Source organism: Thunnus albacares, chromosome 3 (assembly GCF_914725855.1).
Source record: "Thunnus albacares chromosome 3, fThuAlb1.1, whole genome shotgun sequence".
NCBI lineage: Eukaryota > Metazoa > Chordata > Actinopteri > Scombriformes > Scombridae > Thunnus > Thunnus albacares.
Window position 1 is genome coordinate 1,952,314 of NC_058108.1, and position 20,250 is coordinate 1,972,563.

The window sequence follows — 20,250 nt, forward strand, 5'->3', positions numbered from 1 at the left end:
TGATTGTTGCAGTACTTTCTTGTTGTTGGATGGTGTTTCTAATGCACTTGTCTACTTTCAGTCATTTCTTACTTTGATAATAAAAAATAAACTTCTGTCTCGCACTGGTACCCGGTCAGCTACTTGAGAATTTGTACCACATCTCTCTTTGAGTTACTGTCCTCTAACACTTGATTGTCTTGCCTCAGTTGTAAATTAAACTGTTGTACTTCCAGACTACTTTGAAGTCAGGACCATATTCTCAAGTTTCCAGTTGTATAGTCTGCCGTACATTGTTTGTTTTTTTTCAAAATGACTGAAAAGATGAGAGTTTAATCTATCGCTCGACATATTAAATGTGCTTATTCATCATCTTTTCATGGCAGCCTGTTAAAGTTCTACATCACGCTAGTGTCCTGGGGATGAAACAATGGGTGGTAAAAGGTTAAGTTTAAATTTGACCCATAAGAAGCTATAAGAAAGTTTTTTTTACTGCTAGGATACACAGTATACATTATACACATTAATGGCCATAGTTTGTGGTTTAATTGTACTGGATTCCTAATATTTTGCCACTTCTGCTCTTTTCTACACCAACCTTTCAATTGAAAAATGACAAACAGCATTCACCAACACCCATCACCTGTTAGTGATTAGTCCTCATCTTTTGTCTCTCTTCCTGTTCCTGTGTCAAACACTTCAAAGCAGACTGGATTCAGTCTGCTTTGCTGTCCTATACAATAATCACCCCCTCACACAATAAGCCAGGGAAATAACAAGTTCAAGTGTGCAGTCTGTGCAACGCTTGCCCCCTCAGTCTTTCACCAGGAAAACACTGCTCGTATTCAAACATGAGTAACGAGGGGAAAGAAAGGAGAGTGGGTGAGGAAACGCTGGAGGAGCTGCTGTTTAATGAAAGCGCATTATAATGGAGTGCTGTGCTGGGATGAGCGAGGTCCTCTCTCAGCTTGTTGATCTTGCTGATGAATGCTAACTCAGATTGTTGCTTAATTGACTTGGTCAGCGCCCAGCTGAAGGGTATCCTATCAAAGGTAGCCGTTCTATTTCTGTCCAGCTGTCTTTGCTATTTTTCTCCAATAACAATCAAAGTCTTGGTATTTCTTAAATCTTATTAAAAGCTTTTATTGTACATGAAGATGACAAATCAGCAGGAAAGTTAGTGTTGAATAGCAGCTTCTAGTCAGGTGCCCATATGAACTCTGAAACAGGTTTTGCTTGCTGTAATCATTCCTCCTGATCATAACGACCATTAGAAGATCCAAATCCAAAAGTGCATTATAAAGGGAAGATGTGTCAATGTTCATTTGGGCACCTGACTATTGTTTTAGGACCTATCCATTCATTTATCCTTAGTTTCCTGAGCTCAAGCAGGACTGTTGCTCCCAAGTGTGTACAGGCGAGCTATATATTACCTCATCTATTTATAACATCTCTTTTTTATAGTGCTTTTTTAATCTTTTACCCTTGCTTTTTTCTTCCTTAATGCCTTTTACTCCTTGTTTTATTCCTTTTCTTCTGTCCTCCCTCCGTCTTTCCCTCTCTTTCCTTATTTGTCTCTGGCCTTGGCCTCAGTCTCTGAGTCTAGTTGTTGTTTATGGCCACATTAACAGCCAGTGCTGTGGCATTTTGGGGGCTATTAGAAGTCTTGTTGAGGCATTAGTCATGTCTCTGAAGTGTGATGTGGGCAGAGCACTGGCTGGGCCGGCGGGGGCCGTATCACGCATGGTGAGCTGGTCTTTATGCAAGCCAGACGGCTGACCTTTTCCTGCAGGATCCTATGTGATGGGAGAGGTGATGTCTGGGTAATTAATGGTGTGAAATCGTGGCGGCTCATCACATCCCTTCCCTCTCGTATCCCACCCCACTCAGCTGTCGTTGTGTCACTCAGCTGTCAAGTGACACCAGCAGGGGATCTCACTAGGAGGAGCAGGGAGGTATTGGATCTGCCCATCTGTGTTTGTCTGAGGTGAAAATTTGTTATGTAGTCAAAACGCAGGCAGAGTTCAATTTTCAACGCTTAGATGATAATGAAATTGAGAAGAGGAATGAGAATGTGAGTGGCAGCCGGACTGAAAAGAGTCATCAAGTTTCAGTGTCACACAAGTCAATTTGAATTCATTGTTTTCATCACTGTAGAAAAAAAAGATGTCTTCTGAGATTTACAGGAAGACACACACACACACACACACACACAGGCACAAATTAGAATAGAGATTTCTCCCTTTTGTATTGTTCTGTAATGGATTCTGCAACATTCCTGCATCGTTTTCATTCTTTCTCTCTGAACAGTATTGCTTTTGTGTGGGTAATTCTGAATTCCCTCTCTGTCAGAGAACAATGAAACAACCCACTGGCTACTGACTGGTACCCTGTCAGCATCAGTGCCTGCTCGAGCCGGGAGCTGTCAGGTCAGACCCACACTGTGGTGGAGATTAGACCTTCTCATGTCAGATCGACCTCCATGAACGTGGCACTTTAATCTTACAAGCTACACTGACCACTGTGTGGGTTTACATGTGTGTTTTGTGTGTGTTTGTGCAAGGCTTCACAACACTTTCAGTTCATACAGGTCGGTCTTATTAAAACATCTTTATTGCATTTAAAGGTGCAGTGTGAAGAATTTTTTTTGCATTTAGTGGAACGGACTCGGCAGAAATGGAATATAACATTCACAAGTTTGTTTTAATTTGTGTATAATCACCTGAAAATCAAAATAGTGTTTTCATTACCTTAGAATGAGCCCTTTATATCTACATAGGGAGCAGGTCATCTTCCATTGAGCTCGCCATGTTGCACCACCATTTTTCTACAGTAGCCCAGAATGGACAAACCAAACCCTGGCTCTAGAGAGGGTCTTTCACGCTTTTCGCAACCACCATAGGTTCTCCTATACACTTGGAAGGGGAGGGGGAGGGGTATTAAGTTGGTTGCAATCTGCAGCCTCACCACTAGATGCCACTAAATCCTACGCACTGGTCCTTTAAAGTATTTCTATAGGGGTAACGCATGTTCACACAAAGGCAATTATGTTAAAGTTAAAGTGGCTATAATTGATATTTTTTAATATAATGTATCAAATCACAATGAGTAATTTCAGAAGCATTGCTTATAGTGATGAACCTTCATCGACCCTATGGTCCCCTCGGCTTTACGGAGCTTTATAGCGAGTTTCAGCTCAGTGTTTAGATGTCCGGTTGCAACCAGCTCAGCACCAAATGGCCAACAGACACAGTTAGTGACTAGCTGGTCAACGTAATGGAGCATTTAGCAGCTAAAGAACCAGATATTTTCCCCCAGGAGTTGATAGAGAGCAAAAACAGAGCTAAACGAGAGTGAGTATTGGACTTACATTCATCAGATTGACAGAAACAACTTATTTACCCCCAAAATCAGCTCCAATGCAGCTGCCAGAGATATTTTGCTTCCATTCTACCCACTGTGCCGATGTTCACCGAGCACGTTACTGGAGAGACTCGTCACGACTCATGAGCAGCTATGTAGTGCACTACATTAACCCCCCACCATTTTATTTGAGTGTCTGAACTGCAAGTGTGTAATTTATGCTCTACATAGTGCCCTCAAAAATCCTACATTAGAATGAAAAAAAGTGGTGTTCATGGTATGTACACCACTTTGTGCTAACAATCCCACAAAGTTGCATTTTACAGATGTGAAAATTACTTAAGTGCATCTCTACAACTGTCAGTGATGACGATGATAATCTCAATTTACTGTTCACTGTTGAGTAAACTGAGGGTCTGTTATAGAAGGAATAGTGAATAGGTGAACGAAGGAGTGACTTTGGACACAGTTTCTCTCTCTCTCACACACACACCTTCACTGACATCAGGATTTCAATTCTTGATGTTGGATTACCCGACAGGCTTGACTCTAACCTACTATACTCGCAGTATGTACTGATTCGACCAAAATGCGGCATGTAAACAAACAAAAGCAAAATATACCCGGATGTCACACTGATTCAGAAAAATTTTTACAGTATGCATCTGACCAGTCTACTTCATCTACTGTGTCCCACAATGCAAAGCGCTGGAACGGTCATAACACTCACATGCGTGCACTGTAGACTGTCTGGGAACTGCACTGCCCTCATAGTTGAGTTCCTCCTTTTTCGGTCCGTCAACATCAAGCTAGTGAATAACATTTAGAAAATCAATTTTTGACATTTGTAAATCATGAAAACCCACATTTATGACTTCTCTCTTTTTTTGGAGTATGAGGGGATGCTACACATTAGCGGAGGAATGCCATTAGCCGTGCTATTATTTGTCGTTGGTATGTAGTAGGCAGTTCTGAATATAGCCTCTGTTCTTCTGGGTGATGTCAGCTGTCAGTCACAGGGTCTGACTTTTCACCACTCTATCACTGCCCTGCCCCTCCCATTCAGAGCCAAGCTGTCGGATCCTCTCAACCTGAACTAGTCTCCTAAATGAGACTGAGTCGAGTCCCCGCCATCGGGACCGATGATACGCCCCAAAACCACATAGCGTCTCCCAGCTTACGGTGGCCAATAACACTGATAATGTACTCTTTCAGCTGTGTCAGATAATGTGACAAAAGAGTGTGTGTGTGTGTATCTGTGTGTATGAGAGAGAGAAATAGACAAAGATAGAAAAAGATCTCACAGAGGAAACCCCCCTGGTGTCAAGGCCACGGTCTGAAAAGCTTGATTAACATGAGAAGGTGAGTGTGTTTCCATTGTACCTGCTATGTAGGAGTGTGTGTAAGTGTGTGTGAGTGATGGCCAGTGAATGAAGTGCCCCTGGTCTCTCCTGTCCTCCCTGGTGCTTCAGTGTAATTAGTGGGGAGACTAACGAGCTTCTCCCACTTTAACGAGGCTGGCTTTTTATTAGAACTGCTAATTGCCGCGTATCAAGGGAATATGCAGGCTCTGTGTTCAGGAAGCACAGGGAAGCAGAATAACTGTGTATGAGGTTTTATCGTGTGTGTGTGTGTGTGTGTGTGTGTGTGTATTAACATGTACAATATGTTAGGAATCTGTTTTAATGCCCACAGGCAAAAATAGTATAAAAGCTGAAGAATGGATCACCTTTAAAGACTTTATTGTAATGTCTGTCTAAATAAAGGTATCCATATATCTAAATATACAGCATTATGACCCTAATTAGCAGTTGTCAATTAAGTACAGTGTGTACACCTACTCCTACAGTTCTGAGTAGAGGTCTAATCGAGCAAAAGTGAGAACACCTGTGTGGGTGTACCATGAACATGTAGCCCTTGTTGCCCTTTTTTATTCATGAAGATTAAGATTAGACTGTTGATCAGTAATTGAGGATGTTGATCAATTGGTATAATGATTTAATATTCATGGTTTAAGTATCATTTTGAAGCCTCTACTGCAGCTCATAAGAAGACATTTTTTAAGGCGTTTGAACTGTCTAAGTCTTACACTGCTTGACAGCAAACACTGTAGTTATGGTGAAGTACTATAGAAGTCTAATTTGCTAGTAGTTGAGTTCTAAATGTAAGTGTGTGTGTGTGTGTGTGTGTGTGTGTGTGTGTGTGTGTGTGTGTGTGGAACTCCCCTCCTCCTCCTAAGCAGAATGTAGCTCTTCACTAATCAGTGTAAATTGATTAATTGGTTAACAAGCATGCTCTTAATTGCCTGCCACTGTTTCCCTTTCCTGCCCTACACAAGGCACCAAAGCCCCATTCAGACTGGATTATTTCCGTACTTTGGGTGATTTTAATTTTTCATGTGCCAATCAGTGCTTTTAATCCCATTTGGAACACATACGTGTGCATTTCTATTAATTATAGTATTACTTACAGTCACAAATACCTACTGTTTGGTTGGTTCTACTAAACTTTTAGTCTTATCCAGACATGCTTTGCATGTTAAAAAGGGTATTTCTGAGTTCACTAAAAGCCTGCAGTCTGTAATCAAGTTGGGGAACCCATATGACTAAGAAACGATAGGAAAGCCATTAGGAGACCCTGCAAGCTCATCAAATTGGCTGTTCTAATGTCAGCCACAGGTAATTAGTCTGTCTTGGCTACTCTGCCTTCATACAATATCACAGATTTTATGCGTAGCGGTATACCCAATCACCTCATAGTAAGCCTTTAAATTAGAGGCTTGCAATTGTACAGAAATGAATTGAAAGTTGAGTAGCTGGCTAATATGGAAAGTATCCAAAAGAGCCTTAATATCTTCAAGTCTTACCACCTTTACTGTAAAACAAGGTTTTTTCTTTTCTCTACAAGGTTTTTTGTAGGACACTATTGTATTTTTAATTAGATGTTTGATGCACTGTAGAATATAAACCAATGTCTGGACAAACTAATATCTTGTTTTGTCTGTGGGTCAGCAGATTGAGCAGGTAGAGGCTGTTTTTATTGCATAGTCTTCATAACAGCAACAACTCAGTGGTGCACACTGTCTGACTGAGAATTGTAAGTAATTATACTGCTGGACAGGCTCTATATTTAACTTGAAGAGGGCTATAATAGTATGCAGAGAATCTGTCTTATAACAATACATTTTTAATACTTTAAATAGTACATAGCGTAAAGTAAATATTTGAGATGAGCACAGCTTCGTAGCATCAGACTTATATTTATATTGACTGTGTTTCCCTGGAATGTAATTTTGTGATAATAATAATAACAATATAGGGATATATTATATTCTATGTTGTGAAATATACTGTAAGCATTTGTGGACTGATAGATTGAGTTAGTTTGCTCTCCTCTCTGATGCTTGTTTATAACAAACAAATGTAAGTCTTCTGCATCTCAAAGGCAGGTTTATTTTTGGCACTTCCTCCCTCCGACCACTTACAGTATATGCATGCGCACAAAGAGCCACACACATACTTACTCACACATACAATTGGGCACCTACTGCAGTCCTTTGTCTGCTGCCCCTCTATCATTATGACCATACAGTAACTCAAGGGCTATTGGAGCTCCTGTTGCTTAGGTTACACGTGTTATTGCACCCTCTGCCAGTCCTGTCACGCGTGTTGCCATGCTGATTAACCATGGTCATGCCTGTTATTCTGCATGAGCCTGGGAGGTGTTATTATTTAAAAGTGTGGCATTAGAAATCTTTACTGACGCCCCAGGCAGCAGCCAAGGTTTATGTTAATGCAGTGTGTTTACTGCTTATGTCCTTGTCCACCAGCATACCTTTGCTGTCATTCCAGGTAACCTGCAACTTAACTTTGCACAGCATTTCTGCTAGAAGAGAGTGACACTAACTATGGGAGAAAGCTCCACCTGCTGATATCCTGCGTGTCATTGCATCCAAATGAGGCAGGTCACACATGTTATGGTGCTGAATGACTGCTTCATACTGCATGCATGAGTTGTGTTACTTTCCAGTGTGAAATTAGATCACTTAAAAGGGGATGAAACTTCAATTTCCTGCCTTGTCAATTTGCCTTCATGTCATTTCTTCTTTACTATGTATAAGACAGCAAAGAGTGAAAGACTGACTGGAGAGTGACAGACAGGATAACTTGCAGCAAAAGTATTCATACCAATTCAATACCAACATTTCGTGATTACATGGTACAGTGTGAGCTGCTTCCTGCAGAGCTCCAAGGGTGCATCCTGTCTGAAATGGTATTGCTATCTGGTTCCATTTTCTGTATACGCAGCATAAATTGGATACAAATGTATCATCACCAGTGTAGCTACTGATCTTTTTTTTTTGTTTGTTTGTGCCCTTTCTTGTATTTTCCAAAAAAAGTTGGCATAGGAGCACACTAGTTTTTGAAAGGTAACACTGGACTGATATAGAGTAGAAAAGATAAAAGATTTTGCACTGATTTATATCCATTCCATCCACTTCCTGCTGCTTTTCCGGGACCAGGCCGCGGTGGCATCAGACTGAGGTAGGTAACCCAAACATCCTTCCTGGGGGATCCCAAGGCATTCCCACACCAGAAGATATATGTAATCTCTCCAGCGCATTCTGGGTCTGCCCTGGGGCCTCATACCAGTTGGACGTGCCTGGAACACCTCCAGAGGGAGGTTACCAGATGCCCAGACCACCTCAGCTGGCTCCTTTCGACACGAAGGAACAGTGGCTCTACTCTGAGTTCTCTCCAGCTCTCTGAGCTCCTCACCCTTTCTCTAAGGCTGAGCACAGACACCTTACGCGGGAAACTCATTTTGGCCGCTTGTATCCATGATCTCATTCTTTCAGTCACTACCCAAAGCTTGTGACCATAGGTGACGGTTGGAACGTAGACTGAATTTAGAGCTTTGCCTTCTGGCTCAGCTCCTTCTTCACCACAACGATCTAGTACAAGGCCCACGTTAATGATGATGCTGCACCGATCCGCCTGTCAACCTCATGCCCCATCTTACCGTCACTCGTGAACAAGACCCCAAGATACTTGAACTCCTTCACATGGGGCTGATTTTCAAGGAATTAAAACAAATGCACATGAGAGTGTAATGTTGTCCCACTGCTGAAGCACTTTTTGGCTACACACACAACACGTCAGCATTCACTACATCAGCTCTTTAATACAGTGTGATAAAGAGGTGTAAGAGGATTTGAGTGTGGCCACCAGTTTGCTGTTAGTAGGCCAGGATATAGGATAGAGTTACTCACTGTCTCTCTTAATCAACTCAGGTCTCTCTCCATTCATGTCCCTGACTTACTTCTTCCACTTAGTATGTGCTTACTGTTCCAGACAGCAGTTCAAGGCTCATGGAGAGTGAACCGTACCAGTCTGGGTCAAATGTCAAAGGTCACTGGAAGTGCTGGAGATCAGACAGGGCTGAGACTCAGCGGTGAAGTTGATCAAATACTCTTAAACCTCCTCCTGCAGAACCTCCCTCTTTTTCTTAGTCTTAAGGGATTTGATGGGTGCATGTAACTCAGGGAAGCAGGTTAATGGCTTGTGCCAGTGGATATGATTCATGGGTAAGGTGAAAGAATGAGTCATGAAAATTACTGCATTTTGAGCCACGTTTTCAGGTCTGTGAAGACGACATTAAAACAGATTCTTATTCAGGTGAATGGGAAGGTGTGCCCAAATGTGAGAGTAAGAAACTCAGACAATTTTTCCAATTTTCTCCATAACTAAATCTTCTATGGACAAGATGGTTATTACTTTTTTGACGGTCATGAAGGTTCAGTCTGTCACCCTGAAGGTGATATAATATCAAATTTTAAGTTATCCAAGGAGCATTGAATCGAGGGCAACTGGACTTGGATGTAGATACTTGAAGACATTTCACCTCTCACCCAAGGGGCATCTTCATTTCTAACTAACTGGCAGGGTGCCCCAGGTATTTAAGCTCTGCGGGGTTGTTATCAAAGTCATTGGTTTGTTAGTGCTGTAAAGAAAGTCGTTGGAGTTATTGGAGTCCGGAGGCCAAGTGTAAACGACAGTCGTTGGAGTTGTCACATGAGGTCAAATGTAAATGGTTGTTAAGTCTCCTGGGAAGTGTTGACAGGACAGCATTATAGGTGGGGGATAAAAAGTGTCATAGACCTCCTCCTCTGTTGAAGGATGGTTTCTCTACTTTGATGTAGATAGCCTCCCTCACTCCTCTTTCAAAACATCTGTCCTCCATATCCAAAATATGCATGTTGTTGTCCTTGAAAGAGTGTCCCTTATCTTTCAGGTGTCAGTAAACTGCAGAGTCTTGACCTGAGAAACTGGCTCTCCTGTGTTGAGCCATGTGTTTGTTTAATGGGTTGTTTAGTTTCCCAGATATACAAGTCTGTGCATTCCTCACTGCATTGGACTGCATACACTAGATTGCTTTTCTTGTGTCTGGGTCTGCGGTCTTTCAGGGAGGACCAGTTTCTGTCTTAGTGTGTTTCTGGGTTTGAAAAACACAGGGATGTGGTGTTTGTTGAAAATCCTCATGAGTTTCTCAGATATTCCAGACACGTATGGGATGATGTTGTTGCATTGATTCTTCTTTTCTTCACCACTCGCAGTGTTGGAGTTCTTCCTGGATTTTGTGGCTGTTTTCCCAAAGGTACAGTTGGGGACCGGCTTTATAGTATAGTATATCCTGAAGGTGTTTGTGCTCCTTCTCTTGGGCCTCCTCAAACCATGTTCACAAAGTCCATGGAGTTTTGAATATGATGAGGAGTGTTACCAATCAAGGGGGCTAAGACAGTAGATATGTTTGGTAATGTTGTAAGTAACTGAGTTGATGCTGCTGATAATGGGCCTTATGGGGGCTCTTTCATTGCAGATCTTGGGGAGCCCATGCATGCATGGGATGGCTTCTCCAGGGTACAAGTGATAATATTGTTTGTGATTGATGGTTTTCTTCTTCTGTAGCCTTTGTAAATATTCTATGACCCTTTTCTTGTTCTTATTGAATCCACTGGTGGGATCTCACCACAGTGTTTCAGATGTGTTAGTGTCACTGAGTAGTGTGGTGACCCTGGCCTGGTAGTCTGATGTGTTTAGGACCACCGAGCATCTTCCTTTATCAGCTGGTAGATTGGTGATGTTTTGGTCCTTGCTCAGTGACGTCACAGCCTTCCTTTCCTGGATGGTGAGGTTGAAAGGAGGTGCCTTTGCATTGGAATGGGCCGCCGATACCTTCAACCTGAGCTGTTCGGCCTCTGTTTCCATTAAGTTGTTTTTCCTTATAGCTGATTATGTTGCTGTGATGATGTCAACTATTGGTAAAAGTTTAATCCTTTGGCTGGGACATCTTACTCTGACTGGGTAAGTTACCTGTCTGACAGGTTTTTCACTCATCTGTCGTATGTTTCATCCAGTATGGAATTATCTTTCTTTTGCATCCAGATAAGTTCTTCTGCTTTCTTAGTATCGCTGGCTCGTGACTCTAGGTTTTGGAATTTTCATGTCTGTCTTTCCTTGCTTCTGGCGTATTGAGATAATTATGCCTTTTCAATGAAGTCAGTGACCTTCTTCAAGACTGCACTGGGCAGATGTGATTTCAATATCTGGAGTAAGCTGTCAGCCTCTTTATTCAAAGCTTCAATGATGAAATTGATCTGTCTCACTCATTCTCATTCATTAGCTGGTTCTGTGCCTTCTCTAGGTTCTTTCCAGCTCTGTGGCCTTTCACCGTAGAACCTAGACGTAGGTTGTTTGGTATGAGTCTGTGTTGTTGGCATCTCAGGTTAAACCGTAGGTGGTTTCTGTAGTCTGTAGTTTGCATCACGTTGTTTTTGCTGTTTGCAAACAGCAGATTTTAAGTTGTTTTGATTATATTTTTCACTGTAGCCTTTTGTATATTTTGTTTGCCTGGGCTGCTTCATTTCTCCAGGCTCTCTTTACAAACTGTGAACTGCAATACTTTGTAAACTCTCTGACCCATACAAACTGCCTACCCTCTTGTTCCTTAATATTCAGCTTTATGAAAATGAGGATGAAGACAAACAGCCTTGCATTGTGTCCAATCTGCACACCCTCCCACCCTCTGCAGTTTTCCTCCTCTGCACTGACATCAGGCTACGGAGAAGCCCTCAGTATGAAAGCTTATTGGTTGTGAATGTTTTGTGGTATTATGTCTGCACCAGTATGTGTGTGTGTGTGTGTGTGTGTGTGTGTGTGTGTGTGTGTGTGGTGTGTCTGTGTGCTTATTTTAATCTGAGGGATTTGCATCACACTCTTTTTGCTGTTTGCAAAAATAAGCCCCAGGGAGCACAGACAATAACATAGTTATAAAATAAAAACGTCCTCGGATAAAAGTTAAGTTAAATTCACAATCTATTCTTATATGCACAAGCTAAATACTTACCAGCATGTAAGCACTGCATTACCCAAAACCTCCCCTCATCCAAGTCTATATGCACTGTAGTATCAGTTATGTTGTGACCCAGAAAATAAGCATCTCCAGTTTTGTTTTTTACCACATTTTCACTTGGAGCTCACAAGTTCTCTGACATTTAGAACATTTTATTACAAATGCAAATAAATAAAAGATAGAAATATAATGGCAACATGGTCAAAACAACTGAGTAGAGCTGGGACAATTAGTTGATTTATCAATTAGGCAGTCAAGTTATCCTGCAACAATTTTGATACTATTTTTTGAGAAAATGATGCCTAAAATGTACTGGCTCCAGTTTCCTAATTGTAAATATTTTCTGTTTTTCTTCAACTTCTGTGAGAGTAAACTCAATAACCTGAATATCTGAATATCAGACCAAGAAATAAATAAAATATCAAGCAATAACAAGCAATTTCAATATGTCAACTTTGGCCCTGGGAAATTAGAATTCTGCACAGAAACTATAATCGGAAAATAATCGTTAGTTGCAGCCCTGTATGAGATCTTAAATCCTAAAATGTGCCATTTTTAGTTTGGATGAAGAGTTCTTGTATCATGTAATGTCCTTCTCTGTGTGGACCTTTCAGTTCTTCAGTAGGAAATGATCACTAATTGGAGTGAAGGGATTGGGTAAACCTTGCATGAAATTGCCATCAGAGGCCCATTGTTGAGTGTGTGTCCCTCTGCAGCTCCACCCCAGCAGCCAGCCTGTTGACTTCAGAGAGTGCTCACTCAACTATGAAGCCTGTGGTGTTGCAAACTGGAGCCAGGGAATGTTTGTGTATGTGTGTGTGTGTGTGTGAGAGAGGAAAATAATGTATGGCTGCCTGCGTCTGGGAGTGACAGTTGGAGAGATAACAGCCACATTTATTGAACTATTTATTTTTCTTGTGAGGGAGCTTGCATGTTTGCTTTAGAGAGAGAAAGTGATGGGAGAAAGTGTGATAGCCAAGAGAGAGCGGGGCACGAATGTAGGGTGAGGGGGTGTTCTATGTGGGGCGGAGCGAGGAGGGTGAGAGGGGGCTGACTGGGGTTTTAGGGGTGTGTTGTGTGTGTGTGTGTGTGTGTGTGTGTGTGTGTTTGAGAGAGAGATGGGGGAGGTGTGTGGCGAGGGTCTTGGATTGGACTGTAATCCTTTAGTCCTGGTTGGGAATAACCCTGCACAGTCTGGGACAAACAATATGACAGGGGCTCACACACACACACACACACACACACACACTCACACTCACACACACTCACACACAACATATTGTCTCGCTCACTCACTGCGTGGTGAGACGGGCTTTGGCTGACGTTACTTCATCATGACAAAATGTCCTGGCAGAAACTGGCTGATTTACTGCAGGAGAAGGTCAGTTCTTTCTGTAAAGTAGAGCTTTGCTTACATTTGTGCATCAAGAGTGTGTGTGAGGGTGTGTGTGAGAGAGAGAGAGAGAGAGACAAAGATGTTTTGGTGTGTTGTGTGCATTCAAGGGCACAATGTTGTGTGCATGTTGGACTCTGCAGTGCAAATTTTATCATAGTCTTGAGTTAACTTCTATTTTTTTCTTATTATAGAGTATTGTTGGAAAGATGAATTGTTAATATATTCTCTAGTACTTTATTAAGAGGAATGTAGAAAATATTTCTGCACCTTCTTCCTCCTCCTCTTCTTCTGTTTGAAGCCATGAGGCAGATGGAACACATTTAGACCAGTTGGTTACACTTGTGATCAATGATTGCTTTTTCCTTATCCAGTCACACCACATCTCCCACACCAGACAAGTACACGTATGTAAGTTGTCACATACTCACGTCATGACAGAATCTAGTTTAAATAGCCATACTGTGAAGTCAATGTAAAGTGGCAAAAAAGTTAAAAAAGTTAACAACTTTCTCACAAATGGCATCTATCTATCTATCTATCTATCTATCTATCTATCTATCTATCTATCTATCTATCTATCTATCTATCTATCTATCTATCTATCTATCTATCTATCTATCTATCTATCTATCTATCTATCTATCTAATAATCATTTTGCATCATCACAGACAGCTACAGAGTGGCACCTTTGTCATTTTTACATATATAAAATGCAGTGGATTGCATTGTGGGATTGTTAGCAGAAAGTAGTGTAAATGTCACAGACTCTTTTTGAGAGCACTAAATAAAATGTCAGACGTTAAACATAGTGCAGAATACATGGATGGTAAATAGCAAGTGATTTCAGACAAAGCCTTCATCTTTACATTTTGGTACTTGTGATGAAATATTCCTTCTCTGGTTTTTCTTCTTTTTGTTCCAGTAACACAAGTAAATAAAAGTGTTAGTGGAGGCAGGTGTCCCTCTGCAACAGCGCAGACTAACGTTCACCTCATCTGAGAGACCCTGCGTGTGTATAATAATGCAATCTGTGCACTCCTGAAGAGTCTTTCCATCTCATATCCCCTCTTAAAACTTAATATACAGTACCTAATACTGCATTAGCATGCTTGCCAGACAGAGTTATCGGCCAAAGGCACGGATGATTATGGAGATAATCCTCTCACATATCACTTATTAAGGAAGCTAAACGTGCCAAAAATCAGTACATACATTTAATTAACTGCAACCACAGAAGCTGCATAAAATCAATTTTCAGCCAAGTGTGAATATACACTTGATTATTACAGTAAGATCTCAGATGACATTGAGTGGAACATATACTGACAACCGTCGTCTTAACAGGGGGAAAAACTGCCTTATCACTGTTAGGTAACATTGTGAAAAACAACATGAGGGAGAGCCAAAACCTCGTCTCCCTGTTGTCATTTGGTGGAGCATAGAGCACCTGCTGCCAGACTGGCTTTACTCAGCGTCTGCCAACACCAGCATATGGCAAACACACACACACACACACACACACACACACATATATTCATGCATGCATGTACACAGGCACTATTCTATTTCTGGTTCAGGGGTGTCGGAATCTGGCAGACGGCTCATTTTGTCTGAATGTCACATCTTTATGCATGGATTCACTGTATTTACACAGAAGGACATGGTTACTCTCACACACACGTACATTTGCAAATATACGGATTCAAAGACACACACACAGTTACATTTACAGTACACTCACACACAGACGCATAGAGACTGTAGAAGTAGCAGCTTTCTTCTGCCTGCACTCACAAAACAACCTGACGTTCAAATCAAACTTTCAAGTCCTAAATACTGTATATTCCAACCCAGTCTACTCCATTAGAAACAGAGTAATGAGTGTCTTTGCAAACCTCTATCATTGCTCTCTTGGAAGTTAACAACATCAAACACAAACAAAATGTATAGTTTTTCATATTTATAAGTAGCAGTTTAATTATAAATTGCCACTTCAGATTTGAAGTCTACAGCTATTCAGTGTGAAGATGATGTCAGGGGTAACAAAGCTTTAGAACGACGTGCGAAGCTCTTTTCACATTCAGTGCTTTAAGTAATCACTGCTCTGAAGGTCTTTTGAATTTACATTTTAGGTTTTGTTAGAATATCTCTGGTGTTTTTTTTTTAAGCCATATTTGAATGCCTTTTCTGTTCTGGCTGTGAATATGCATAAAAAACAGCCTGTGGTTAAATGTGGTGCTCAGTGTCGTTTCAAAGTGAAATCCAAAGCTGTTAAAAGTTGCTGCTGCCTCTCGGGCCGTTTTCGAGCAATTAGGGTTCTTTCATAAGGAGCTCAAACTATGACTAAACTGCTGCTGATGGCTTTTTGGCTTTTGATGTTTGGCTGCACAGAAAATTATGCACTGGGGGATATTGACAGCTCATGAACTTCACATGTTTTGTTTTTTTTTGGATCTGGTGCTTATTTGATACACTGCATGTGTGTTGTGTTTGTAAGATACTGTTGACCGTTTAGTTCAGTTTGCTTGAAGTGGAGATGTCCTTGAAGTGTTCCTGTCTATTCTATTCAACACATCCATATCCTTTCAGTTAGACAGATGATATAAAGTCTTAATCATTTTTGCATGATCTGTTTATGTGTGTGTTCAACTGCAGTATGACCCAGAGAATTCGGGCTTCATCAGTACCGAGCGGTTCAGGGACCTGCTGGCGACCCACAGCTCTGAGCTTGACCCCCACAAACTAGAAGTCCTATTGGCCCTCGCCGATGGTAACGCTGATGGAAAGATCTGTTACCAGGACTTTGTCAACCTGGTGAGATACTTTAACCTTTTATGGACTCGCTGACGTCAATATTAAGCAGAAATCAGTAGTTTATTGGGACTTCTTGCCCACACACTTACATCTCCCAAACTCTGGTCAATCTGTAATTCATGTGAGAACAAGAGTCTCTGCTGTCAGCTCTGTGAGGCTGTACCATAGACTGTATTGTACGTAGACACAGTAGCGCTTTGAGCTCAATGCTTACAGCATGCTACTGTTTGCTAATCAGCACTTAACCCAAAGTACAGCTGAGGCTGATGGGAATGTTTTGCAGGAATGTAGTTATAAACCAAAGTACTTGACGCATTCAAGTTTTTAAATTTATGCTGGCACAAGAGGAAAAGTCAGGGGATCATCAAAGGTATTGCAATTCATCCTGAGGGGAGTGTGAATGTTTCATTTCATGGCAATCCATCCAGTAGTTTTGGAGATATTTCACTCAAAACCAAAAATGTCAACCTCATGAAGGCACCAAAGGAGAATTTGGGGTCAGGAATCATGAATGTTAACACAATTTTATAACAATCCATCTAATAGTTAAAACTTAGCGAGTGACCAACCTAGAGCTGCTTGTGTGGCTGGAAACCTCACTGTCTCCATTATCTACACTTTGGTCACACATCAAACTTTTTTTTTTTTTTCCCATTTTTACATCCAGTCTCAGAAGCAATATTCCAAGATCACCTCAGTTACAGAGTGGAGAGTCTTTCTAATAGGAAATGACTCTCTGTCTGGTGATAAATTCCCCTCTAACGCTCACCTTGCTCCACTTTAAGTTTTCTCCTTCAAACTGCTGCCTGCTGCTGATTGTCCAAGGTCTCAGTCAAGCATCTCCAGCTGCGCTTGCTGCCTCATAAAATTCTCATTTTCTGTTTTCCACTGTCTTGTTGCTGTTCCTCATGGGAGGCCGAACCGCTGACCCACGACAGTGTGACGTCCTCTTGGTGTGGGAGTATCTGTGTGGTAAACAATAACTACTGGGTGGCTGAGGGGTGGGTGGGAGTGAGGGGTGCGTCTGTAGAGACTGTAGGGAATTCATTGTTGTCTGTGATAGTGAGTATGTCCATCTCTCCCGTTCTCTCTTGTTCCTCAGAGTTGTTTATTGTGTGATACAGTGGGTGAGGAATGGGCTTGTTGGAAGCTTGGAAAAATGTCAAAAGGGCCTTTTGCTGTTAGTTTCCAATTGGTCCATTCATGTCACGCGACGCACTGTATGCGGTGGTGCACTACTAGAAGTGAGACAGAGAGGAATGGGGTGCAAGTATCTGTTTGTACATTCACATTTTTTTTTCCTTAGTCACTATTGTGTGTGTGTGCCCCCTCCACAATGGTTTATGTATTCATGGATGCAGCCACAACAGAAGCTGAACACGGAGAGCAATACATGCAGGAAAGAAAACAAGAAAGAATGGAAGATCGATGTGACGTGTTTTCATGATTATGGTAATGATGTGAACAGTTAACTTATATGTGCTAAAAAAAAAAAAACATTTGCTGGATGCAGCTCTCTGATGCTGCCTTACTCTGTATATTTGGGGGTTTTGGACTGTGTTGGGTCGGACAAAATGAGTTGGGGAAATGTGATGTTGTTTTCACTATTTTTTGACATTTTATAGACCAAACAATTAATTGATTTATCAAGAAAATAGTCACTAGATTTATCAGTATTGAATTAAATATGTAGTTGCAACAACTCAACAAAAATAGGGCTTTTTTTTGCATTATGCTGGTGTTTTTCAGCTGTTTTAAACTGTACCTTTTATTAAAAACTATACAGAAAAATGTCCCCCTTTATCTTAAAACATTGCCGATGCATTGTGCCCTTCAAACTACTACTCCCATATATCTGGGTTTTACACCGTCCAAAACCCTGAAGGAGCTTTTGAGCACGTCACTTTGGGCTGTGAGATGTTTAATGGACATTTACATTATTTCCTGGCAGTTTTCAGACTAATCTATTAAAGGATTTATTGAAATATAAACAAATTGACATATATTCATGCCTATAGTGAATGAACTGGTCCTGAAAAGACTATTTTGATAAAAAATAATAATTCTTGAAGTCAGTTAACAGGGAAAATGTCAAACATTTGCTTCTTTCAGCTTCAAAAATGTGAGGATTTGCTGCTTTTGTATTTTAAAAATAATTGTAAATGTTGACTCTCTTTTGGTTTTGAACAGTTAGTCAGGCAGAAAAAAATCCCCAATTTGAACCTTGGAGTTTTTGAAAATGTGATTTTCACTATTTTCATTTGTAGACATTTTATAAACTAAACTATCAATTGAAAAATAATCATAAGACTTTTGGTTAGAGGTTACACCGAGGTTTGGTAGAGTGAACACCTCTTTTTGAGTCAGTATTAAAGGCTAAATGTTCATGTGTTATCTGTAAGGAGTCTTGCACATGTGCAGCCATAGTTCTGTGAAAAATGTACCATGTTGCCCATAAATATGATACGAATATCTAAAGGAATGTAAAGCATGTAAATACAAGATAATGGATTTTCAAAGGGCAGACGTTAATGGTCTGGAAGATAAAGATCAAAGGATTAAGGTCAATATGGGAACTTGAGTGAAAGTGATATAAATATTCCAGCAGGTTAATCAGTGGTGTCTGGTCTCTGTTGGTACATTTCTGCCTCCACGGAGGGAATAAACGAAGGAAGAATAGAAAGGAGAGGAGGTGGGCCATTACAGACAGAGACAAACTGCGAGGGGTTTATTTGTTGCACCATCTCTCCTTTGCACCGCAGCTCCTCCATCAATGTGATTGTCAGTAATTGCCTGCTCACTTCTCTGTCACAGGCGGCGTTCAAATCACCGCTCACTCCCGCTCTTTACCCCTTCCTCCCTCCCTCCATCCTCTCTCACTCTTTACCTTTTACCTCTGTCGCTCTTCCTTTGCATAAGCTCTCAGCTTTTTTTTCCCCTGCTGCTTATTCCTCATCTACGCCTTTTCTCTTTCTTTTTTTGTCCATCTGTCTCTCTTTATCTGACTCTCTCTCATACATCACACTGAAGCGCTGCCTTCCTTGCGACTATCCTGGGTCGAAATGAGCTTTTATAAATGGTTTATGCTTCCTAAAATATCCACAAACTGATTCAACCAGTCTGTTTTTCCACAGTGGGGTGAAATTATGGGATGCTTATGATGGATTTGTATCTGTTTTGAGTTGTGTATGCCTGATTCAGTTGTTTTTTTGGTAGTGATACACTACATGGGCAAAAATATGTGGACGCCCATGCTGTTTTTCATGGTTTAGACAATAGTGTGCTTCCAACTTTGTGGCAACATGGCAATGCTCTTGTGCACCAAGACAGATGAATAAAGAAATGATGTTCCAAGTTTGTTTTGGAGGAACATGACTTTTCTCCACTCCATCAAACATCTTTGGATGAATTGGAGCACTGATTGTAAACCAAGACTCATCACCCATCAGTGCCCATCTTCCATTTGAATGTTGGCCACCCCGTTGACACGGTGGAAATGCTAATAAAGAGAGCTCCGGCAAAAAAAGTTGAACCTGGCTCAACTTTCCTGGCTCGACTCTGCTTTGGCAAATCAAATATGTGCCAGCACACATTCATGGTAGATTACTTTGTAACATAAACGCTGTTTTTCTTCTGTTTCTTTCTGTTTCCCTCACAAACATTGCAAGAAAGATAAAATATAACATCTGTGATGACTTTCCAGTTGTAAAGTCCTACCTAATAACATTAAAGATAACTTTTAAGTGATTTGACATCTTATAAGTAATAAGACTCATAAATCTCTCACTCAAACTGGACTCTCTAGACTTATTATTACACAGTCTCACTGGAGCCTGGAACAAGCAAGCCCCCTTCAATGCAGCCCCTTGCATATTTGAACACAGGGCTGTTTTCAGACTGAACGCCCACTAAAGCTCTTGTGGCTGAATGGGAGCAAATCTCTGCAGTCAGGTTCCAGAAATATATGAAAAGCCTTCCCTGAAGAGTGGAGGCTGTTTACAGCAGTATATTAATGCCCCTAGTTTTAAAGGCAGATGTTTAAAAAACAACATATGGATGTAATGCTCAGGTGTCCACAGACTTTTTGCTGTGTCATGTTTTCCCTCTCTTCCAGCCTTTATCATTTTTCTGTGCTTCCCTTTTTCCATCTGTCCACTTCTGTCTCCTTCTTATTCTATTTATATGTCCCTCCGTCTTTGTCTTGGTTACGTCTCTCTCCTCTGATTCCGTTTTCCATTAATCAAACAGGGAAATTGTTTCTTGCTGGTCGAATACACATTTGTCC

General features: G+C 41.1%; 1 protein-coding gene across 3 annotated transcripts in view; it reads left to right on the forward strand.

Moving 5' to 3' along the window:
* The window catches only part of rhbdl3 (rhomboid, veinlet-like 3 (Drosophila)), a 61,546-nt gene that overhangs the window by 23,711 nt on the left and 17,585 nt on the right, over positions 1 to 20,250 (forward strand). For all 3 annotated transcript variants that reach the window (XM_044345725.1, XM_044345726.1, XM_044345728.1), the window contains one exon: positions 15,807 to 15,965. In XM_044345725.1, coding sequence (XP_044201660.1) covers positions 15,807 to 15,965 — 159 coding nt within the window. The remainder of the gene's footprint in view (positions 1 to 15,806; positions 15,966 to 20,250) is intronic.